This window comes from Sus scrofa, chromosome 6 (genome assembly GCF_054392235.1).
Source record: "Sus scrofa isolate SSC_HxYL_T2T_F1_AM1 chromosome 6, Sscrofa_HxYL_maternal_Yorkshire_Landrace_v2.0, whole genome shotgun sequence".
NCBI classification, from domain to species: Eukaryota; Metazoa; Chordata; class Mammalia; order Artiodactyla; family Suidae; genus Sus; species Sus scrofa.
Genome location: NC_139388.1, coordinates 145,942,557 through 145,959,860, shown reverse-complemented (window position 1 = coordinate 145,959,860; position 17,304 = coordinate 145,942,557). Strand labels below are relative to the sequence as shown.

Below are 17,304 nucleotides of genomic sequence, written 5' to 3'. Positions count from 1 at the left end.
AATAGACAACTCAAATATGTTTCCGTCTGAGAGGTGATAAAAAGTATTTTATAATTTGACCAGAAAGTGTTATGAGATTCTTTAAATACATAATCATAAACTTGCTCAAAATTGTTTCATTTGGGGGGTGGGGATAATTCATAATCATCTAAAGTAATTTTAAGCATTTTTGATTGATTACAATTTGAGATAGAATTTTTTTAAAATTTCTAAAACACTCAGTTTCTCAGATCAGCAAATCCTCTTTTAGACTAAAATTTAGAGCCATTTCTGGAATGAGAGGAGAAACAACTATTTAACCAACATACCTCTTTATGGATCGGCAGCATCAACAAATCCTTTAACTCAGCAGTTATAACAAATCCCTATGAACTTTTCAAAGCTAAATAACTTTAGCAATTCTACTTTCTTCTTTAAATAGCCAGCAGCCAACATTCAAAATGAACTGCTAAATTCCTATATAACAAGATAAAGTTTGCTTCTAATATCAATAGCTTTTATCTTGATTTCATGTCACCCAGAAATGTTTTCAGTTGAAAAAAACGCTTACAAACACACTTATAGCAATGGCCTATCTTTCCAGAGTATTTGTAGTTGAATTAGGAACTATCTGAAAATGAAAGACAACTGAAATAAGTCCTTGGACTTGACAGTTTCAAGAGACCAAATCTTCCAGATAATATTCCAAGAGTGAATGTATAGGTTTTCCCCTAGCTATTATTCCCTTCAGAAGCACTAAATGCTGTCCTGTTTCATAATGATTTTATAATAATGAAATACCAAACCAAAGTAAATAGATTTTTAATAGCTACTCAGAAAACCTTGTAAACACTCTATAGCTCTGTTTGCCAAGATATCACAGACGCTAATCACCTTGCAACTATTCCACAATGTGACACAGATTTACTGCATAAACCCTAAAGGATGAAGTAAAAGAAGTTAGCTTCAAATCAGGGTCAGAACACAAAATCCAGAGGGAGGACAAATCACACACAGACGAGGACAAGTAACAGACATTAGAGCCGTGCCGCTAGCATGCGGCCCGTGTTCAACTTGGTTATTTCTACGACAATGCAGAGGTCTTGTTTAATGGAGAAAGTACCCAGACATACTTTGTGAATGTATGTGGATACTGACCTGGACTTGTGACAGGACTAGAGGTAGGAGGCTCAATAATTTCTACAAAAAGGGAAAAGGAAAGAAAAGAAAAACATTTTGTGTATTAATCATACATAAAAGACAAACACGCATGAGACAATCAACAGTCATGCAACATATACACAGGTGGGCTTTTATTTGGTGGCTTCCCTGACCGTGGAAACCATTGGACAAACTGCAGTCTCTGAGGGGTACACAGCACCTCATCACTGTCTTTGATATTAAGCCAACATTTTGGAATCATTTCCACATTGTAGGCTATAGCATCAAGTTATGCTGTGCTAAGAGTGAAGAGCCTGGACTTAGAGTTCTCAAGCAACAGATTTCAAGGCTTCCTTCTAGAGAAATACCAATACTTGCATGAAGAAAGTCTTCTTCTGAGAAAGCTGATATCAGCTCCTACAAAGCCATTCAGTCAAGGGCTGCTCCATAATATGTACTAAAAATTAAAATCATGGATAAAATTCAAATGTTCTCAACTAACTTTTTGAAGTAAATCTTATATATTACAAGCATATGTATAGAATGCGGCCACTAAAAGGACCAATTATGTCTGCCTTTATGTCTCTGTGTAGAAATAAACACATACACACATACCACATACATATATACAAACAACATGCACATGTTTTGAAGGACCTAAAATATATTTGCATGTCTACATGACACTGCTGGCTATGGTTCAGGCAGGCATAATTAAAGGGTAACTTTATCCCTGGTGTATAAATATAATTTTCCAGCAGGTATCTAACACACAGTAATAAACTCTATGGCATAATATTGATGGCATATGTTTAAATCTTGTGTATTTTTATTTAAGATTTCCATTTTAACTTACTTTTTCATAGGATTGTTTCTTTTTCAAGTGTTAAAGGATGGAGATCATAAAAATAATGGGAATGTAAACATTAAACACCATCACTGGCAATCCTAAAGGATATAAAAAATTTTTAACAAGGGAGAATGAAAATATTAGGATAATGACATTTTTCAGGAACTCTAATAATGGTAACGGCCTGCAAGAATTATTTCAGTATTAATTTCACATAAATAACCTACTTCTCCTCAACCTAGTTAATTAGCAAACCATATGACACTAAAAAACTAACCCGGATTATAAAAGACAAACACCATGAGGGTGGCTATAAAAGGTAAAGGCACATACCCTCATGCAAAATCTTGTCTCTGAGTATAACCTACAGGAAATGTTGCAAAGCCAAAAAAACCCCAAAACAAAACAAAACTTTCTTCTTTTCTTTCTTCCTTTCTCTTTCTTGTTTTCTTTCTTGTTTTCTTGTTTTCTTTCTTTCTCTCTCTCTTTCTTTCTTTCTTTCTTTCTTCCTTCCTTCCTTTCTTTCTTTCCTTCCTTCCTTCCTTCCTTCCTTCCTTCCTTCCTTCCTTCCTTCTTTCTTTCTATTTCTCCACCTCTTTGGGACCCTTGCTGTCCTTCACTAATTCTTCAACTGATAATGCCAGGCAATTACTATTTCCATTCAGTAGGGAATTCACACCTCCTATATATTAGTCTAGTTCAGCTGCTGGTTTGAATAATAAAATTCTAGCGAGAGTTATAAAATGGAGTTTCCAAAAAGCATTTTTTGGGTGTCAATTATGGGGGACTGAAGTCAATATGTTTCCTAGTCGGCAGGATTGATTCTCTGAAGAGAGACGTTCCCAAGTGGCCAAATAATTAGTCAGATAACAATCTACAATTAAAAATTCAAAAGTCTAGCCATCCACCTGGCAGTGTGGTTTGGCATTGCTGAGAAGTGGAAACTTACTAAGGCAGCTCTTCACTAGTTTACTTAAAAATGTGAGGAGTTTCTGTGGCACAGTGGGTTAAGGATTTGGTGGTGTTGCTGCTGTGGCTCTGGTTACATCTGTGGCATAGGTTCAGTCCCTGGCCTGGGAACTTCCGCATGCTACAGACATGGCCAAAAAAAAAAAAAAAGTGGAAGTTTTTATATTTTTCTTCTTCAAGGATGGCAATTAATATTTCGGTTCCTTTTATGTGTTAGGCAATATTCTAGGTGCTGGGATTACAGTGGCTAATTAAATAGTTAAAAATACCTGCTATCATGAATAGTATGGATTGTATAATGTAGGGCTTTAAAATATTAAAGCATTCAATCCTTGTGTCAAATTCTAGTAATTATGGAAAATTAAAGTTCGGAATATAAAATCGTAGCGAAATGCTGATCTCATTTAGAAACTGTTCTTTTCTTAGGCTGGTATAAACTTTCAAGTATTTTTATGCTATTTTGCTTTTAAATTAGAAAAAAAAGCTCTTTCAAAAATAATGAAAATTTATATTAAACTTGGTTTAATGCTATATAATAAATCTCATTAATATAGACTAAGACTTGTGTATGAAAATGAAAGGATTTTATAATCAAAAGAGAAATGAAAGCACAAAACAGCTTGAAAGGTAAAAGCTTAATCAGAATATTTATTCACAGGAACACTAAATTCAATAGGACAGTGAACAGAGTTTTCTACGTTCAGTAATTTGGACATTTTTAACTTCAATTTCTTCAACTGTTTGGCTTCCATTGTTTCGAATTTCTAATGCTGATTTGAGAGTTCATTGAGAAAGATGGTGTGGCATACAACTACAACTTCATCTCAATGCAAGGATGGTAGAAACAAATAGCTATCCCACTGAACCAAGCTCTTCATTGTGCTTCCTTATGTAGAGCTAAATTGCTTATGTATAGCCACATTGTCTCATAGAAAGGGCTTTTAAAAGAATACAGGAATTTAGTGCATGAAAAATTATGTTACACACAGGATCCACTCCATAATTTTAGATTCACAGTCAAAGTAAGCCCCCCCCCCCCCCCCCCGTTCCCCATAGGCCACGATATAGTAGAATCCCTAGTGAGGTAATTTTATATAAAACAAGATTTGGGACTAGAGAAGTGGTTGAATTGGAGATTCAGATTATAAAAAGCAAGAGGTTGAACATAGGTCATGAAGCAGAAAAACCAGGGTGAGTGAGGTCAAAGGACCAGGGCCGGGCAAAGCTGTTGCTGAGAGTTGTGGATGAGGAATGGAGTTAGCTAGAATCCTTGACATGATACAGTTTGATGAGTTACAAAGGACCTAGATAGAACTGGAATCAGATCTCAGACCTGCCGTTATTCAGCTGCATGATGGTGAGCAAGTTAATGAACCTCCAACCCCCCAGTGTCCTCATTCATTCAATATATATTCTATACAGTAAACCACATTTAACATAAATTTGCCATCTTAACCATTTTTAAGTGCACAGTTCAGTAGTGTTAAGTATATTTGCATTGTTGTGCAACAGATCTCCAGAACTTTTTTTATCTTGCAAAATGGAAACTCTACATCCCATTGAAACAACAATTCCGCTTCCTTTCTCCCCTTCCCTCAGGTCCTGGCCACCCCATTCTACTTTGTATCTCTAGGACTTTGACTGCTCCAAGTACCTTAATATAAGTGGAATCCTTGATTGTCCTTTTAGGTCTAGAAGCCTAAAGTAAAGCTGGTAGCCCAGCCAATTTAATGTAATCTCTTCCAAATTAAAGCTGCCACAAGTTAGAGAACCATATATATATGTAACATAAGGGCAATAACCTATTTTGTAGGGTTATTGGTAGGATTAAAGATACTTCATGTAAACAACCAAGTGAAAGTGAATAGTAGTGGTAGCCTTTGTTACTACTTATAGAAGTGAATGGAAAAGTTAGTATCTGAATCAATGAAGAGAAAATTAAATAGAGTGTTGATATTTGGGGAGAGTTTAACTTTGCCAAATAGAAGGAAAGATGGGAGAACATCATGAATAGTTGAAACGATAAATAATAAAATTCCACCAAGAATGTGGGCATCAATTTTTTCCAATTAAAGGGTTAATATATTATGCTTTGGGGTAATTACTCAGGAGCCACTGTGACTCTTGGAGGCAACTATAGAATCCTACATATTTTTAACAGTTCTGATTTAGGCTAAGAGTAGAAATTTATAGTTCAAGATCTTACAATTTTTGTGAAAGACAAATGCACTTTAATTTTTAAAAAGGCATATATTATTAACACAAGCAGAGGTACTTAAATTTTAAAATTTCCCCTTTAAAACTCCAAACAAATTAGAATGATATTTTTTATTACTTAGGATATATAGGCTGGGTAATAGTTGAAGCTGACTAGATCTAAATCTGCTACAGATTTATTTATACTCTGTAGATACCAATTCAAATTTTTTTTCTTTTTACAGCTGCACCTGTAACCAATGGAAGTTCCCAGGCCAGGGGTTGAATCGGAGCTGCAGCTGGGTCTTAGACCACAGCCACAGCAACGCAGGACCCAAACCACATCTCCTACTTACGCCACAGCCTATGGCAACACTAGACCCTTAAATCTACTAAGCAAGGCCAAGGATTGACCCCTCATCCTCACGGAGACAATATTGAGTCCTTAACCCACTGAGCCACAACAGGAGCTCCTCAATTCAATTTCTTATAAACTACTTTTGAACAGCTCTTAGAACAATAGAATAATAATTATTATATTAATTACACTTGATGACATTTATTGAACTCTTATGTGGCAGACACAATTACCTATATGAACTCATTCCCCACTATTATTGATTTCCTCTTTTCAGATGAGATAATGGAGCACAGAGAAGCTAACTATCTCACTCTTAGTCACACGACCAATAAGGAACAGTGATGAGAGAGATGCTATGCTAGGATATCTTAGCATTTCCTTTTTTCTCCTTCCAGAAAAAACACCCTTCTCACTTTCATTATATCTCTAATTACTTAAATGAGATATTCCTATTCAAGGGATCCTACCACTAAAACTAGCTTTCTCAACAATAAAGTCTCTCTATTTGAGGTACCTAACAAATAGCTTCTGTCACCAAAAATGGAAGAGAGGCAAATTGAATGTTAATTTCTGGATGCTTCTATAATAGAGGACTCTGCATAGAGAAAAGGATTTATAACACATGATTTTCCAATCTCGTCCTCATTTTTCAAGCCCACACCAAATATAGTTGTTTGCTTCTGTATAAGCCTCGAAGCCATAGAAGGACAGTTCTCCAAATAGCTCAGAGGATGTTATCCTAACTGGATTACACAATCAAATAAGAATCTTGAACTTGTAAACTCCCACTCTGTTAACACAGTAGTTTGACCAGAGATTGCTTAGCTTTCAAGAACTTTGGTTGTTTTTATAAGGATCAGATTTGAGCTGTTGTTCCGTCATCTTAGTAATCAATTTGTAAGCTGCGAAATATTCTTCAGGAGGTGCAAAGTGGGCTCTCCCAATGAACAACTGTAAGGGTTCTCAGTGCGACTTTCTCATGTGTCTCATCAGAGTGAGTGCTCCATGGTTAACGGCAGAATATACCACTGTGGGCACCTGCATTTCTGTAGAGAGTGGTCTCAGCAAAGGGATGATTTTAATTGTACATAAAACAGAGGTGAAGACAAGTTCACCGAGACAGACATTTTCAACAGTTATGTGGAAAAATGAAGTGTCGTGTAAAACAACGTTTTACTTCATTAGTAAATGTGGTTTTGACCATGGCAGGGGAAAATGCTATTATATTAAAACAAGGTATTAAGGACACAGAACAGTGTGATAGAAGGAGCCATTTGTAATGACCCTTTCTACGGAACTCATTAATTGTTGTTTCAAAACTCTGCACACACAGTATGTTGTTAGAATTGTCAAGTATCAAACCCTTTCATTTCTATGTATTTTGGAAGGCTATATTTGGCTTCTCGGTTGTTATTTTATCTTTTTGTTATTACACAGCCATGATATGTGTGAGTTATCTCTTAGACCGTTGAGAGATAACATGGTTGTGTGTTGAGACAAGGCAGAAATTAATCTTTTGGTTGCCATGGTTTCACGTGAAAGCTCTGACTCCCAATCGTTGTGGAGTGGAAGTAATGTCATTTTCACAGCAGAGTGAAGAGGATATTGCCCTGGACAAAAGTTAGCGCTGATGGAAACCACAAAAGACAGACTGTGAGCTAGTTGGATCCCGAAGGCAGAGAAGGTGACCTTTCCTTTTTACTTTTATGAGAAGGCCCATAAAGCGTATGTCAGGCCTCTTAAGGCACTGGAATACCAGAGACTTTGTTCAGAGATCAATTTAGTCATTACACTTTTGCCTCCAGAAAGGAGACAAGTGATCTGTGAACATTCATGGGACTAGAGCTGATATTAGTGACCATGTGGTATTACTGTCTAATGCAGAAAACACGGTTTTGGGAGTCAGAAGATTTATTTTCCATCCCATCTGCCAACCATAGGTGTGTGATTCTAACTCAAGCTCTGGACTTTGCTTTTTTGATGTATAATTAAAAAGTTATAATAGTCAATTCACATACTTCCCTGGGTTATTTTTGTTTCCATTACATGGCTCTTACATAAAAGTTAGTTTAGCACAGTGGTTAATAATAGAGTTTCTGGAGGAAACCTATCTAGGACCAAATCTTGAGTCTGATACTAAGAAGCTACTTCCATTCTCTAAGTTTGCATGTTTAAGAAAACAGAGAGAATGATAATGTCTATCATTCAATGTTGTAGTGAAGGTAAATGAGATAATACATACAAACCACTTCCCATGGTGAATGCCTGGAAAATAAATAATTATGGTTGTATAAAAACTAACTTATTTTTTACCTGAAATTATGATAAATGACCTTTAAAACCATTAGCATACACTATCAATACTTTGCTGTTTTAATTGACTATGGTATGATTAAACCTTAAAAGTAAATATTTTCCCCTCAAGAAAACCCTTTTTATTAATGAGAAAGGTTATAGAAATATTTCCAAATGTTTATAAGGGAAAGCCTACATGTTAACACCAGTTGCATTCAACCACCAAAAATTCACTATAACTTTACAAATGCACAAGATTATTAAGGTTTTTTTTTTTTTTTTTTTTTTTTTTTTTTTTGCAGAAGACTTTGTGCCCAGTGTAAGGAATATGCTCCATGCAGAGGATTCAGAGGTGTGAGAATTAGAGGGTTGCATTAAGTATCTCTGTATGTGTGTATACCTCCAGAGTCCATGTGAAAACAAAGCCCTATGTCAAAACTAAAAACAAACAAAAAAATGCCTGTTTTTTTGTTTTTGTCTTTTTGCCATTTTCTTGGGCTGCTCTTGCGGCATATGGAGTTCCCAGGCTAGGGGTCCAATCAGAACTATAGCCACTAGCCTACACCAGAGCCACAGCAACGCAGGATCCGAGCCGCGTCTGCAACCTACACCACAGCTCATGGCAACGCCGGATCATTAACCCACTGAGCAAGGGCAGGGACCGAACCTGCAACCTCATGGTTCCTAGTCGGATTCGTTAACCACTGCGCCACGACGGGAACTCCAAAAAAATTCCTGTTAATCATCCTGGTAAGTATCCTGAGGCAATATAAATGTTATATTTAATCTTGGTCAAAACTACTTCTTTGAATATAAAAATATCCTCTCCATCAACCTAAAACCTGTTCTGAGTGAGGAAAACATTTTCTATAGTTAACAAAAGCGCATTAATGGCAAAAGGTACATTCATATTCTTAAAACTATTAATACGTAACTTTCTAGACATTCACACTTTCCAATATATTTCTCCACTGGATGAGATTTTTGAGAGGACAATTTTGGAAAAATTTTGGTCCATGTTTGGATTACTATTTTTTTTCCCATACCCATTTCATACATGGTTCCAGAGCCACGGATCAAACTCATGCCACAGCAGCAACCCAGCCACAGCAGTGACAATGCTGGATCCTTAATGTGCTGAGCCACTTGTGTTGCTGTTTGGATGCTTTGAAGTACTATGATTGACGTGTTTACTCCATATTTTTTTCTAATAAACTACTAACTTTTGGTAATTGTAACATTACTCAAAAGGCCATTGAAGAACTTTGGATTTTATTGAGTAATTCATATGGCACTCTGATGCTGAAGACAATATGACTTTCATCATGATATTGATAATCTTTGGAAGGAATCTGATGAGAGCGTGATGTTATTTCTGAAACATGCCTCCCAATATTAGAGAAGAATAAATGTCCCGGCTTTCAGCAAACACACTTGGTTTCCTCTCTAATACAAATTAGAATAAAAATCAAAGTAAAAGGGATGTAGTTAAAGATACAACAAGGATCCACAAGAAGAATATTTACCACTGATGTATTTAGAAAAAGTCCATCGTATTGATGTTGTGCAAGGAAATGCAGGGCCTAGACACCTGGTAATTAATACTTGGACTATTTATTGTCTTAAACCTATGAAATTCTAATTACTCCCAGGGATTAAATTGCAACCTGTGTTTTCTTTCCAATTCTTCCCCATACCTACTGGACAGAGGAATGGCTTTTACTGATAGCCTTTGGATTTGTGTTGGTGCAGAGATCCCCCAGGAGTTGGCCAATGATTCAGTGCTTTGTGATACCCATTTCACTGTATCAGCACATTATTCATCAATTTGACATGTCAAATCTAAAAGGTGGTTTGGGAGTTCCTGCAGTGAGTTAATGGGCCCAATTGCAGGAGCCTGGGTCCCTGTGGAGACACTCAGGTTTGATACCTGGCCCAGCACAAGGGGTTAAAGGATCTAGTATTGCTGCAGTTGCAGTGTAGGTTGCAGCTGTGGCTTGGATTCAGTCCCTGGGGTGGTGGTGGGGAACTTCCATATCCTGCAGATGGAACCATAAGGAAAAAAAAAAAAAAGGTGGTTTGATGAATTCAAATCAACACTAAGACTTAGCCATGTGAGCCATGCCTTTCATATGGTTGGAGTCATAGAGAAATGTATTCGAATCTCTGCCACATACTAGCTATGAGATCTTTTACAAGTTAACCATCATAGGTAAGATGGTTTTTTTCAAGATGAATAACCAAGTCACCTAACATACTGACTGACATATAGTAGGAAAATCACAATTTTTGCTCCCTTCCTGTCTGGTTAGGATTGAACACTTCTGACATCATGGAAGAAAGATATTAATCTCTAGCTACCCTTAAGCCCTATTTGGGCAATATATTTGTGAAGACTGAGTGATGAAGAAAAAGCCTGAAAACTAGTAATAAAAAGATAGTTTGAGGATGGTGACAAATGTCCTCCAAGTACGGCTCCATTGATGATATATTAAATGAGGTCACCTGTGTGTGAAATAACCTACAATGGCAAGTTCTTTGACCAAGAAGGATGCTCTGGGCTATGTGTCAGAGTCAGTAAAGTGAGTTGCACTTGCATCCAGCTCTTGTGAGCCAGGTGAGTGAGGACAGGTTCAATATGGAACAGCAGAAACAGAATAGGCTGGGAGAATACAAGTCACCGAATCATCTCAATGCTCTGTTTGAAGCCATGTGGCAATGATACAGTTTCCTGGGATACCAATGCTTGCAGAAAACCAGGCCTGCCGAGGAGCAGCTACGCTATTGGCTCAGCTCAGGAAAAATACCAAAGGCCAAGGGCAAAGCTTTGAGAGGTAACCACAGAAGCTTTTTGAGAGAAGCTATGCCTGCTATTGCCACACTGACAAATCAGGTTATTATTAAGTTTTATTTCCTTTTTCAACACAGCTTAGGAGTATGTTCTATTTTGCTGAGACATTATGCTAGATGTGTTGATATGGTGGTGAAAAAGACAAATTCCCTTCTCTGGAAAATATAGTGTAAGCAAGACTGGCAATAAATAAAACAACAAAATAATTACATAATTTACACTGTGGCAAAAATGATGAAAAATAAATACAGGGTACTTTAGGAGCATGTAACAGAGGAATCTATCATGCAACTATGCTACCTCGTTAGGAAAAAGATCTCTGAGATCTGATACACTAAGCTTTAGTTTCATATTTCAATTATGTGCTTTGTCCAGGCTGGTGACAGACAACAGAAGGGGATGTCACATTTCTGGTGCAAGCCTGCTAACAACAATTTCAGCTATAGTACCGTCTGCACTGGGCAATGCTCTAGAGAATACGAGATGTTGAGAGGGCATGACATGCTGTGCTCCCTGAGTAGCACGGTACCAAGTAAATGATACCAGTTAGAAGCAAAGGATGTTACAGCCTGAAGAAATCTTAGAGGCTATTGTGATCCCATCTGTTCATCTAACAGATGAGGAAAATGAGACCCAGACAGATACGGTGATGCACCCAAGTCACAGAGCAAGTATATCACGGAGATGCAATTAGAGGCCCAGTCCTTTTACTCCCAATCTGGTGATAAGAAGAGAGAAACATCCATAGGGCTCTATTTAGCAACATTAGCCTAAAAATTAAAAATCAAGGGGGGAAGCCAAGGCTCTTTAGTAATGTAGCAGGGCAGGTGGAATCATAATTTCACAGCTGTCATAAAATTTGGTCCTGATAACTCCACGAGGCAAGGAGAGCAAGCAAATGAACATAAGGACCCTATAACAATACTACTTGGTGTCAAAATCTGACCCTACCAATTCTGGAGCACATGTAACTTCAGCAAATTTTCCATTTTGTCTTAAATTGACTTGGAAAAGTGCAAATGTGTATAGATCATCTCCAACTTACAATGGGATTTTGTCCCAATAAATTCATCCAGTAAAAAATATCATGAATAAAAAATGCATCAAGTACATTTAACCTACTAAAAACATCAAAGCTTAGTCTTGCCTACCTTGAATGTGCTCAGAACATTTGCTTTAGCCTGAAGTTGGGCAACTCATCTAACACAAAGCCTATTTTATAATCAAGTGTTGAATATCTTACGTAATTTATCAAATACTGTACTGAAAGTGAAAAACAGAATGGTCACATGGGTGTGGAATTGGTATATAAGTGCATCAGTTGTTTACCTACGCGATCACATGACTGACAGGGAGCTTCAGCTTGCTTCTGTTCAACATCATAAGATAGCACATAATACCGATGGCTAGCCCAGGAAAAGATCAAAATTTAAAATGCAAAGTACAGTTTCTACTAAATATGTATCACTTTTGCACTATGATAAACTCACAAAATTATTAAGCTGAACCATTGTATGTTCATGTGTGTATAAACACGCATGCACATAGACATATAAATACAAGCATGTTTATACACACAGGAACATATATGTGCACACGCCTACACATACATGCATGCACACATATACACACACTATATATATACATGTTCTATGATATAAACATGTATGACATCATAAACATTTTATTTATTTCCTGTCTTTCTCACTGGACTATAAGCATCACAGAAGCAGGAATTTTGCCAGTCTTGCTATTGTATCCTCAATGCCTAGACCACAACCTAGCACATAGTAGATAATAAATATTTACAAAATGATTGAAAGAACGTGTATAATTGCATATATATATGGGGGTGTGCATCTGCTCATGTGCGAATGTTCTGATATGGACATTTGTACACACATACATGTCATGTACATGTGATAACCTCACAAAATCTGCTAGAATAGGAGGACTCATGGACAGTAGTGACTCATAGACTCAACCAAACATCTTAAGTTTACAGTCTGAAGCTCATTCCTGAGGTGAGAGGAGTTCAATTGCTGAGTCCAAATGGAAGTTCCAGCTTTGTTTGCATATAAAAGCTTTTCTCAAAAATGGATTTTCTTTTTAATTAGGCAGAATTGAAGCAGTTACTATTATGCAAATTGAAATAGTAAAGTCTGACAGAGATACATTCTACCCTGACCACATGATAATTTTTTAGTATTTTATTCTCCTGCCATTTAATTACAAAATGTTAAATTATCACAAAGAAAGAAGAGATAGATAATGGTGGAGGAGGGCATAATGAGTTGGACATAAATGGGTCTAATTGCACAATCTACTGTGCATACATAAAAGATAGACATATGATTTCAGTTAGGTTTGGTTTTAAAGCACACACTGGTTTCAAGTTCAGCACATCTAGGTTTTGGTTGGTCTGGTCTTCTAGCAGACATTTAACAGACTCAGAAACAATTGAAGTTAAAAAGTTTGAAGAGGATATCAGTTATGACTGACATTTACCCCCAGTTACACATTTCAGTGAAGCAAGTTATTCTCAGGCACACAAAATTAAACTCTTGGGAAATGAATCCTGGGTAGAGCACCAGTTGGTTAAGTTGAAAGGTTTAGCCATTAAAGTTTTGCTAGGTTTTTGGCCTTATATAAAGTCAAAGCAGTTGTTTTTAGCATTGTTGGTTTTGTTTGACTTTCTTTTCCAGCTGTGCTTGAAGAAGATGCTCTCACAGAGGCAACTGTCAGGAAACAACCTTATCTATATGTTGCCTGGCCAAATTCAGTAATCTCTCAACTTTCCTCAAACATGTAGGCTCTCCTTTCCCTTCCTGCTCACTCAGTGTTCATACCACTTGCTGAAATAGTATATGTTCTAAGTGACTCTTTGTTTACTGTTCATTCTTCAAGTTTTTTTTATTTCAGGGAACAGTCAGTGTAGTCATCCCTCAGCTCCCCCTTCAGAGCCCTTCCATCTCCCTTTCCATTAGAAAAAGCTGTCTTTTCTGCCTAGTTGGTGAAAAGGGGCTGATTCATTTATCTAAATCACTTAAATAGGGTATTTTTGCCAAATGAACATGAGTTTTGCACCAAAGGTGCCCAGAGGCAATGGATGAGAGGAAAAGAAAATCTATGCTGGGAGTCAGGAAACTTGAGTTCAGGTAGTGTCTTTGACTAGTTCAGTAATTGTGGAGAAGTCAAATCCCTTGAGCTTCACTTTGTCACCTTGAAAAATGGGGAAAGTATCTCATAGCATTAACATCGGGTAAATTTTCTTTTTTGGTCTTTTTAGCGCTACACTGGCGGCACATCAAAGTTCCCAGGCTCTGGGTCTAATCAGAGCTGCAGCTGCCGACCTACCCCTCAGCCCCAGCAACACCAAATCCGAGCCACATCAGCAACCTACACCACAGCTCATGGCAATGCCAGATCCTTAACCCACTGAGCAAGGCCAGGGATCAAATCCGCATTCTTGTGGATACTAGTTGGGTTCATAACCGCTGAGCTATGACAGCAACTCCAACACTGGGCAGATTTAATGATTTGCTTGAGGCTTTAATTTACCCAGCTGTAGAATGGGGAAAAATAATCACTTGCTATATAAAATGATTATGAAAATTAAGTAATTTCTGTAAAGATTTTAGCATAGTGTCCGGTACATAACAGACACTGAAAAAAGTTAGTAATTATTATTAACATAAAGTAAATAGACTACATACGTGTTATTTTTTAAGTATTACAATTTTTTATCTCTTCTATCTAGCAGAAGACCAGAATGGAAGATTGTTGAGGCAGGAAGCAGTCTGAGTAGCTGTGGCTGGTTTCAGCAGGTAAATTTATAATCCCATTGAGATTCAATTTACTTTATAAGAAGACAGCAAAGTGGAAAGAAGGTAGAGCTGGGGAATCTACCCTGGCTCTGTAGTGAACTTGGCAGCCTGGGGCAGCTTCTCTAAGCTCTCTAGGACTGTTTCCTCAATCAAAAAGTGGAGCGGACAGCTGAGAGAGATTTGAAAAAAAAAAAAAAAAATCAGGTGTCACAGCACTGGTTGAGAGCAGAACCGAGATCCAGAGATGGAAATTCAGGTTTTCTGCCTGCCAGCCAGGTCTGCTCTCCTAATTTAGCAGCTGATTGGCTGCTGATTCCATCTGAAACACTCCACTTATTAGTTCATGCTCAAAGATTATTAATTATTATATGTCAAGTGCTATGTCAGATGCCAGAGACATAAGTGCGCAAGAAGAGACAATATCTCTGCCCCCATAAAGCCTAACCTAGTAGGGGTCCACTGCTGGGTTTAGAGAATCTGGGCTGAGCTCAAAACCACAGATCAGGATCTGTTCCTCTGCCTTTGATCTGCCCACAGAAGGAACAAGGGATACTTTGTACTTATCAGGAAGAGGCAGCCTACAGCTGTCCCTCACTTTGTAGAGATTTCTCTTTGAGTTTTGCTGGCTTCCATGGCAACTGCCAAAAAGATTTTATGGAAAAGAAAAACTCTCCTCAACTATCCCAGCTTGGAGATGATTAGACTGTTGTGGAAGCCAATGCCCTTTGCTGATTTCAGCGTTTCATTAGATCCCTTTTAAATCCCAATTTAGTAGGTAGTCCACTGCCTTCTGTGTCTGCCTTCTGCCTTTCTGTCTCTGTCTCCTGTTTCTTTCTAACCATATTTCGCCTTAACTTTTTTCCTTTGTCTTTTAACTGTGTGTGGGCTGTGGCAGTTTCATAGACATGATTCATCTGTGACAAATCTCCCCCAAATTTCCGTTTCCAATAGATTTGAGGAGCGACATGAAGCAGGCAGTCCCTGGCAGCTCTGGCAGCTACCTCTATAGGAAGAACCGACTTACTGGGAGAAACTCAGGCTGTGTGCAGAGAAGTGAGGCATAATTTTAGGGTTGACAAGGATGGAATCCCTCTTATGTATTATATGACTCTTCCCATGTATCTATTTTTATATTTTAGGTCCTAATTAACTATGTGATTTTGGCACCATTTGCTTCATTCCTCCATGTAAAATTAGCAATCTGAATATATGGTATCCATGATAGAATCCAACCCAAAGATATTATGATTTTATGGATCAAATGGTTACATCTGTGAAGAGGAATCTGAGTCTGCTAAGTATTTGAGGCATACTGCCAAAAGGAAAAGTAATCTTTTATTTAGTTAAAAAAAAATTAACACAACAGTTCTTCTGTCACTGGTGTCTCTACCAAGTTACTTAACTAGGTTTTGGTTGTAGTCAGTGTAAAGATGAACTGACCACACTTTTCTTTAATTCAAGTAAGGAATGCCCATGGCACACATAATTTTCAAAAATGCTCATTCATTAAATAGAGGGTAAAATAACAGTTTGACGAAGAAGATAAAATCACTTCATTTGTTAATTAATTCATCTATTTAGACAAAAGTTGACCATGTACCTACTATGTGCCAACTGTTATTCTATGCATTGACTGTACAAAAATAAGACATCATTCCTACTGGGGGAAAATAATTGAAATAAAAATTGATAAAACATACAATGTAAAACATAAATTGTTACCATATAACAAAGAAGGCAAATATATTTTTAAAGATAGTGATTTTAGTAGTGTATATGCATCAAGTACATTCTGGGCAATGTTCTAAATGCTTTAAATACATTAACCATTCTACTCATTACAACCACCCAGGGAAGTAGATACCATTATAACCCTTATTACTGAAGAGAAGGAAATTATGCATAGATACATTGAGGAACCTGTTTAAGGTGACACAGAAAGTAAGTGGCCAAGCCAGAACTCAAATACAGAATGTCTGGACTCTCTAGAGTCTGTGGCATTTAACAATTAGGCCTTAGAGGTATTGCAGTTCTAGATGCTATTGGGCAGGGGGTGGCTCTCAGGACCCAAGGAACGCATGTAATATAAGTTAAGATCTTCATCATCAATTGTCAGTTTTCTATATAAAGAAGTGCCTCATTGGTTGGTGCTTCTGTAAATCATTTTCAAGCTACTAGCTAACAGGGCCATAAATTTAGATGGATCAGAATGAACTGAAAAATGAGAGTCTGGCCAATTAATTTGACATACTAATTACTGTTAAAGTTGCTTTCATTTTATTTTTAAAATAAATTTGCTGACTATTGTGGCCAATAACTCTCTCTACCAACTTGTTTTCCTTCCAGAATGTTTTAATGATTTGGATGTTTTCATATTGCTAAAGTTAGAGGTGGAAAATCCTTTATGAATAGCTCTCCTATTCCTCCCATATAAGTTTCTTTGAATCTTCATTTCACTGCCAATTCAAAGCAACCATCCCTTCCCTTGTTGTCTGATACAGTCCATCTAATTTTTTTTCCGCCTATCTTTTCTAGGGTCGGACCTGCGGCATATGGAGGTTCGCAGGCTAGGGGTCTAATCAGAGCTGCAGCCACCAGCCTACGCCAGAGCCACAGCAACACCAGATCTAAGCTGTGTCTGTGAGCTACACCACAGGTCACGGCAACGCTCAATCCTTAACATACTGAGCACGGCCAGGGATCGAACCCACAACCTCATGGTTCCTAGTCGGATTCGTTAACCACTGAGCCACGATGGGAACTCCCTGTCCTTGTAATTTATTCATTTGTCAAGAGACATAGACAACAGACTGGG

General features: G+C 37.5%; 1 protein-coding gene across 2 annotated transcripts in view; it reads right to left on the bottom strand.

Moving 5' to 3' along the window:
- Nucleotides 1-17,304, bottom strand: part of NEGR1 (neuronal growth regulator 1) — an 865,843-nt gene that overhangs the window by 122,246 nt on the left and 726,293 nt on the right. Inside the window, exon 7 of one of the 2 annotated variants that reach the window (XM_084964694.1) lies at nt 1,138-1,179. The exons of the other annotated variant lie outside the window; for it this stretch is intronic. Within the exon in view, the coding sequence (XP_084820820.1) occupies nt 1,138-1,179 (42 nt within the window). The remainder of the gene's footprint in view (nt 1-1,137; nt 1,180-17,304) is intronic. 2 annotated transcript variants of the gene reach the window in all.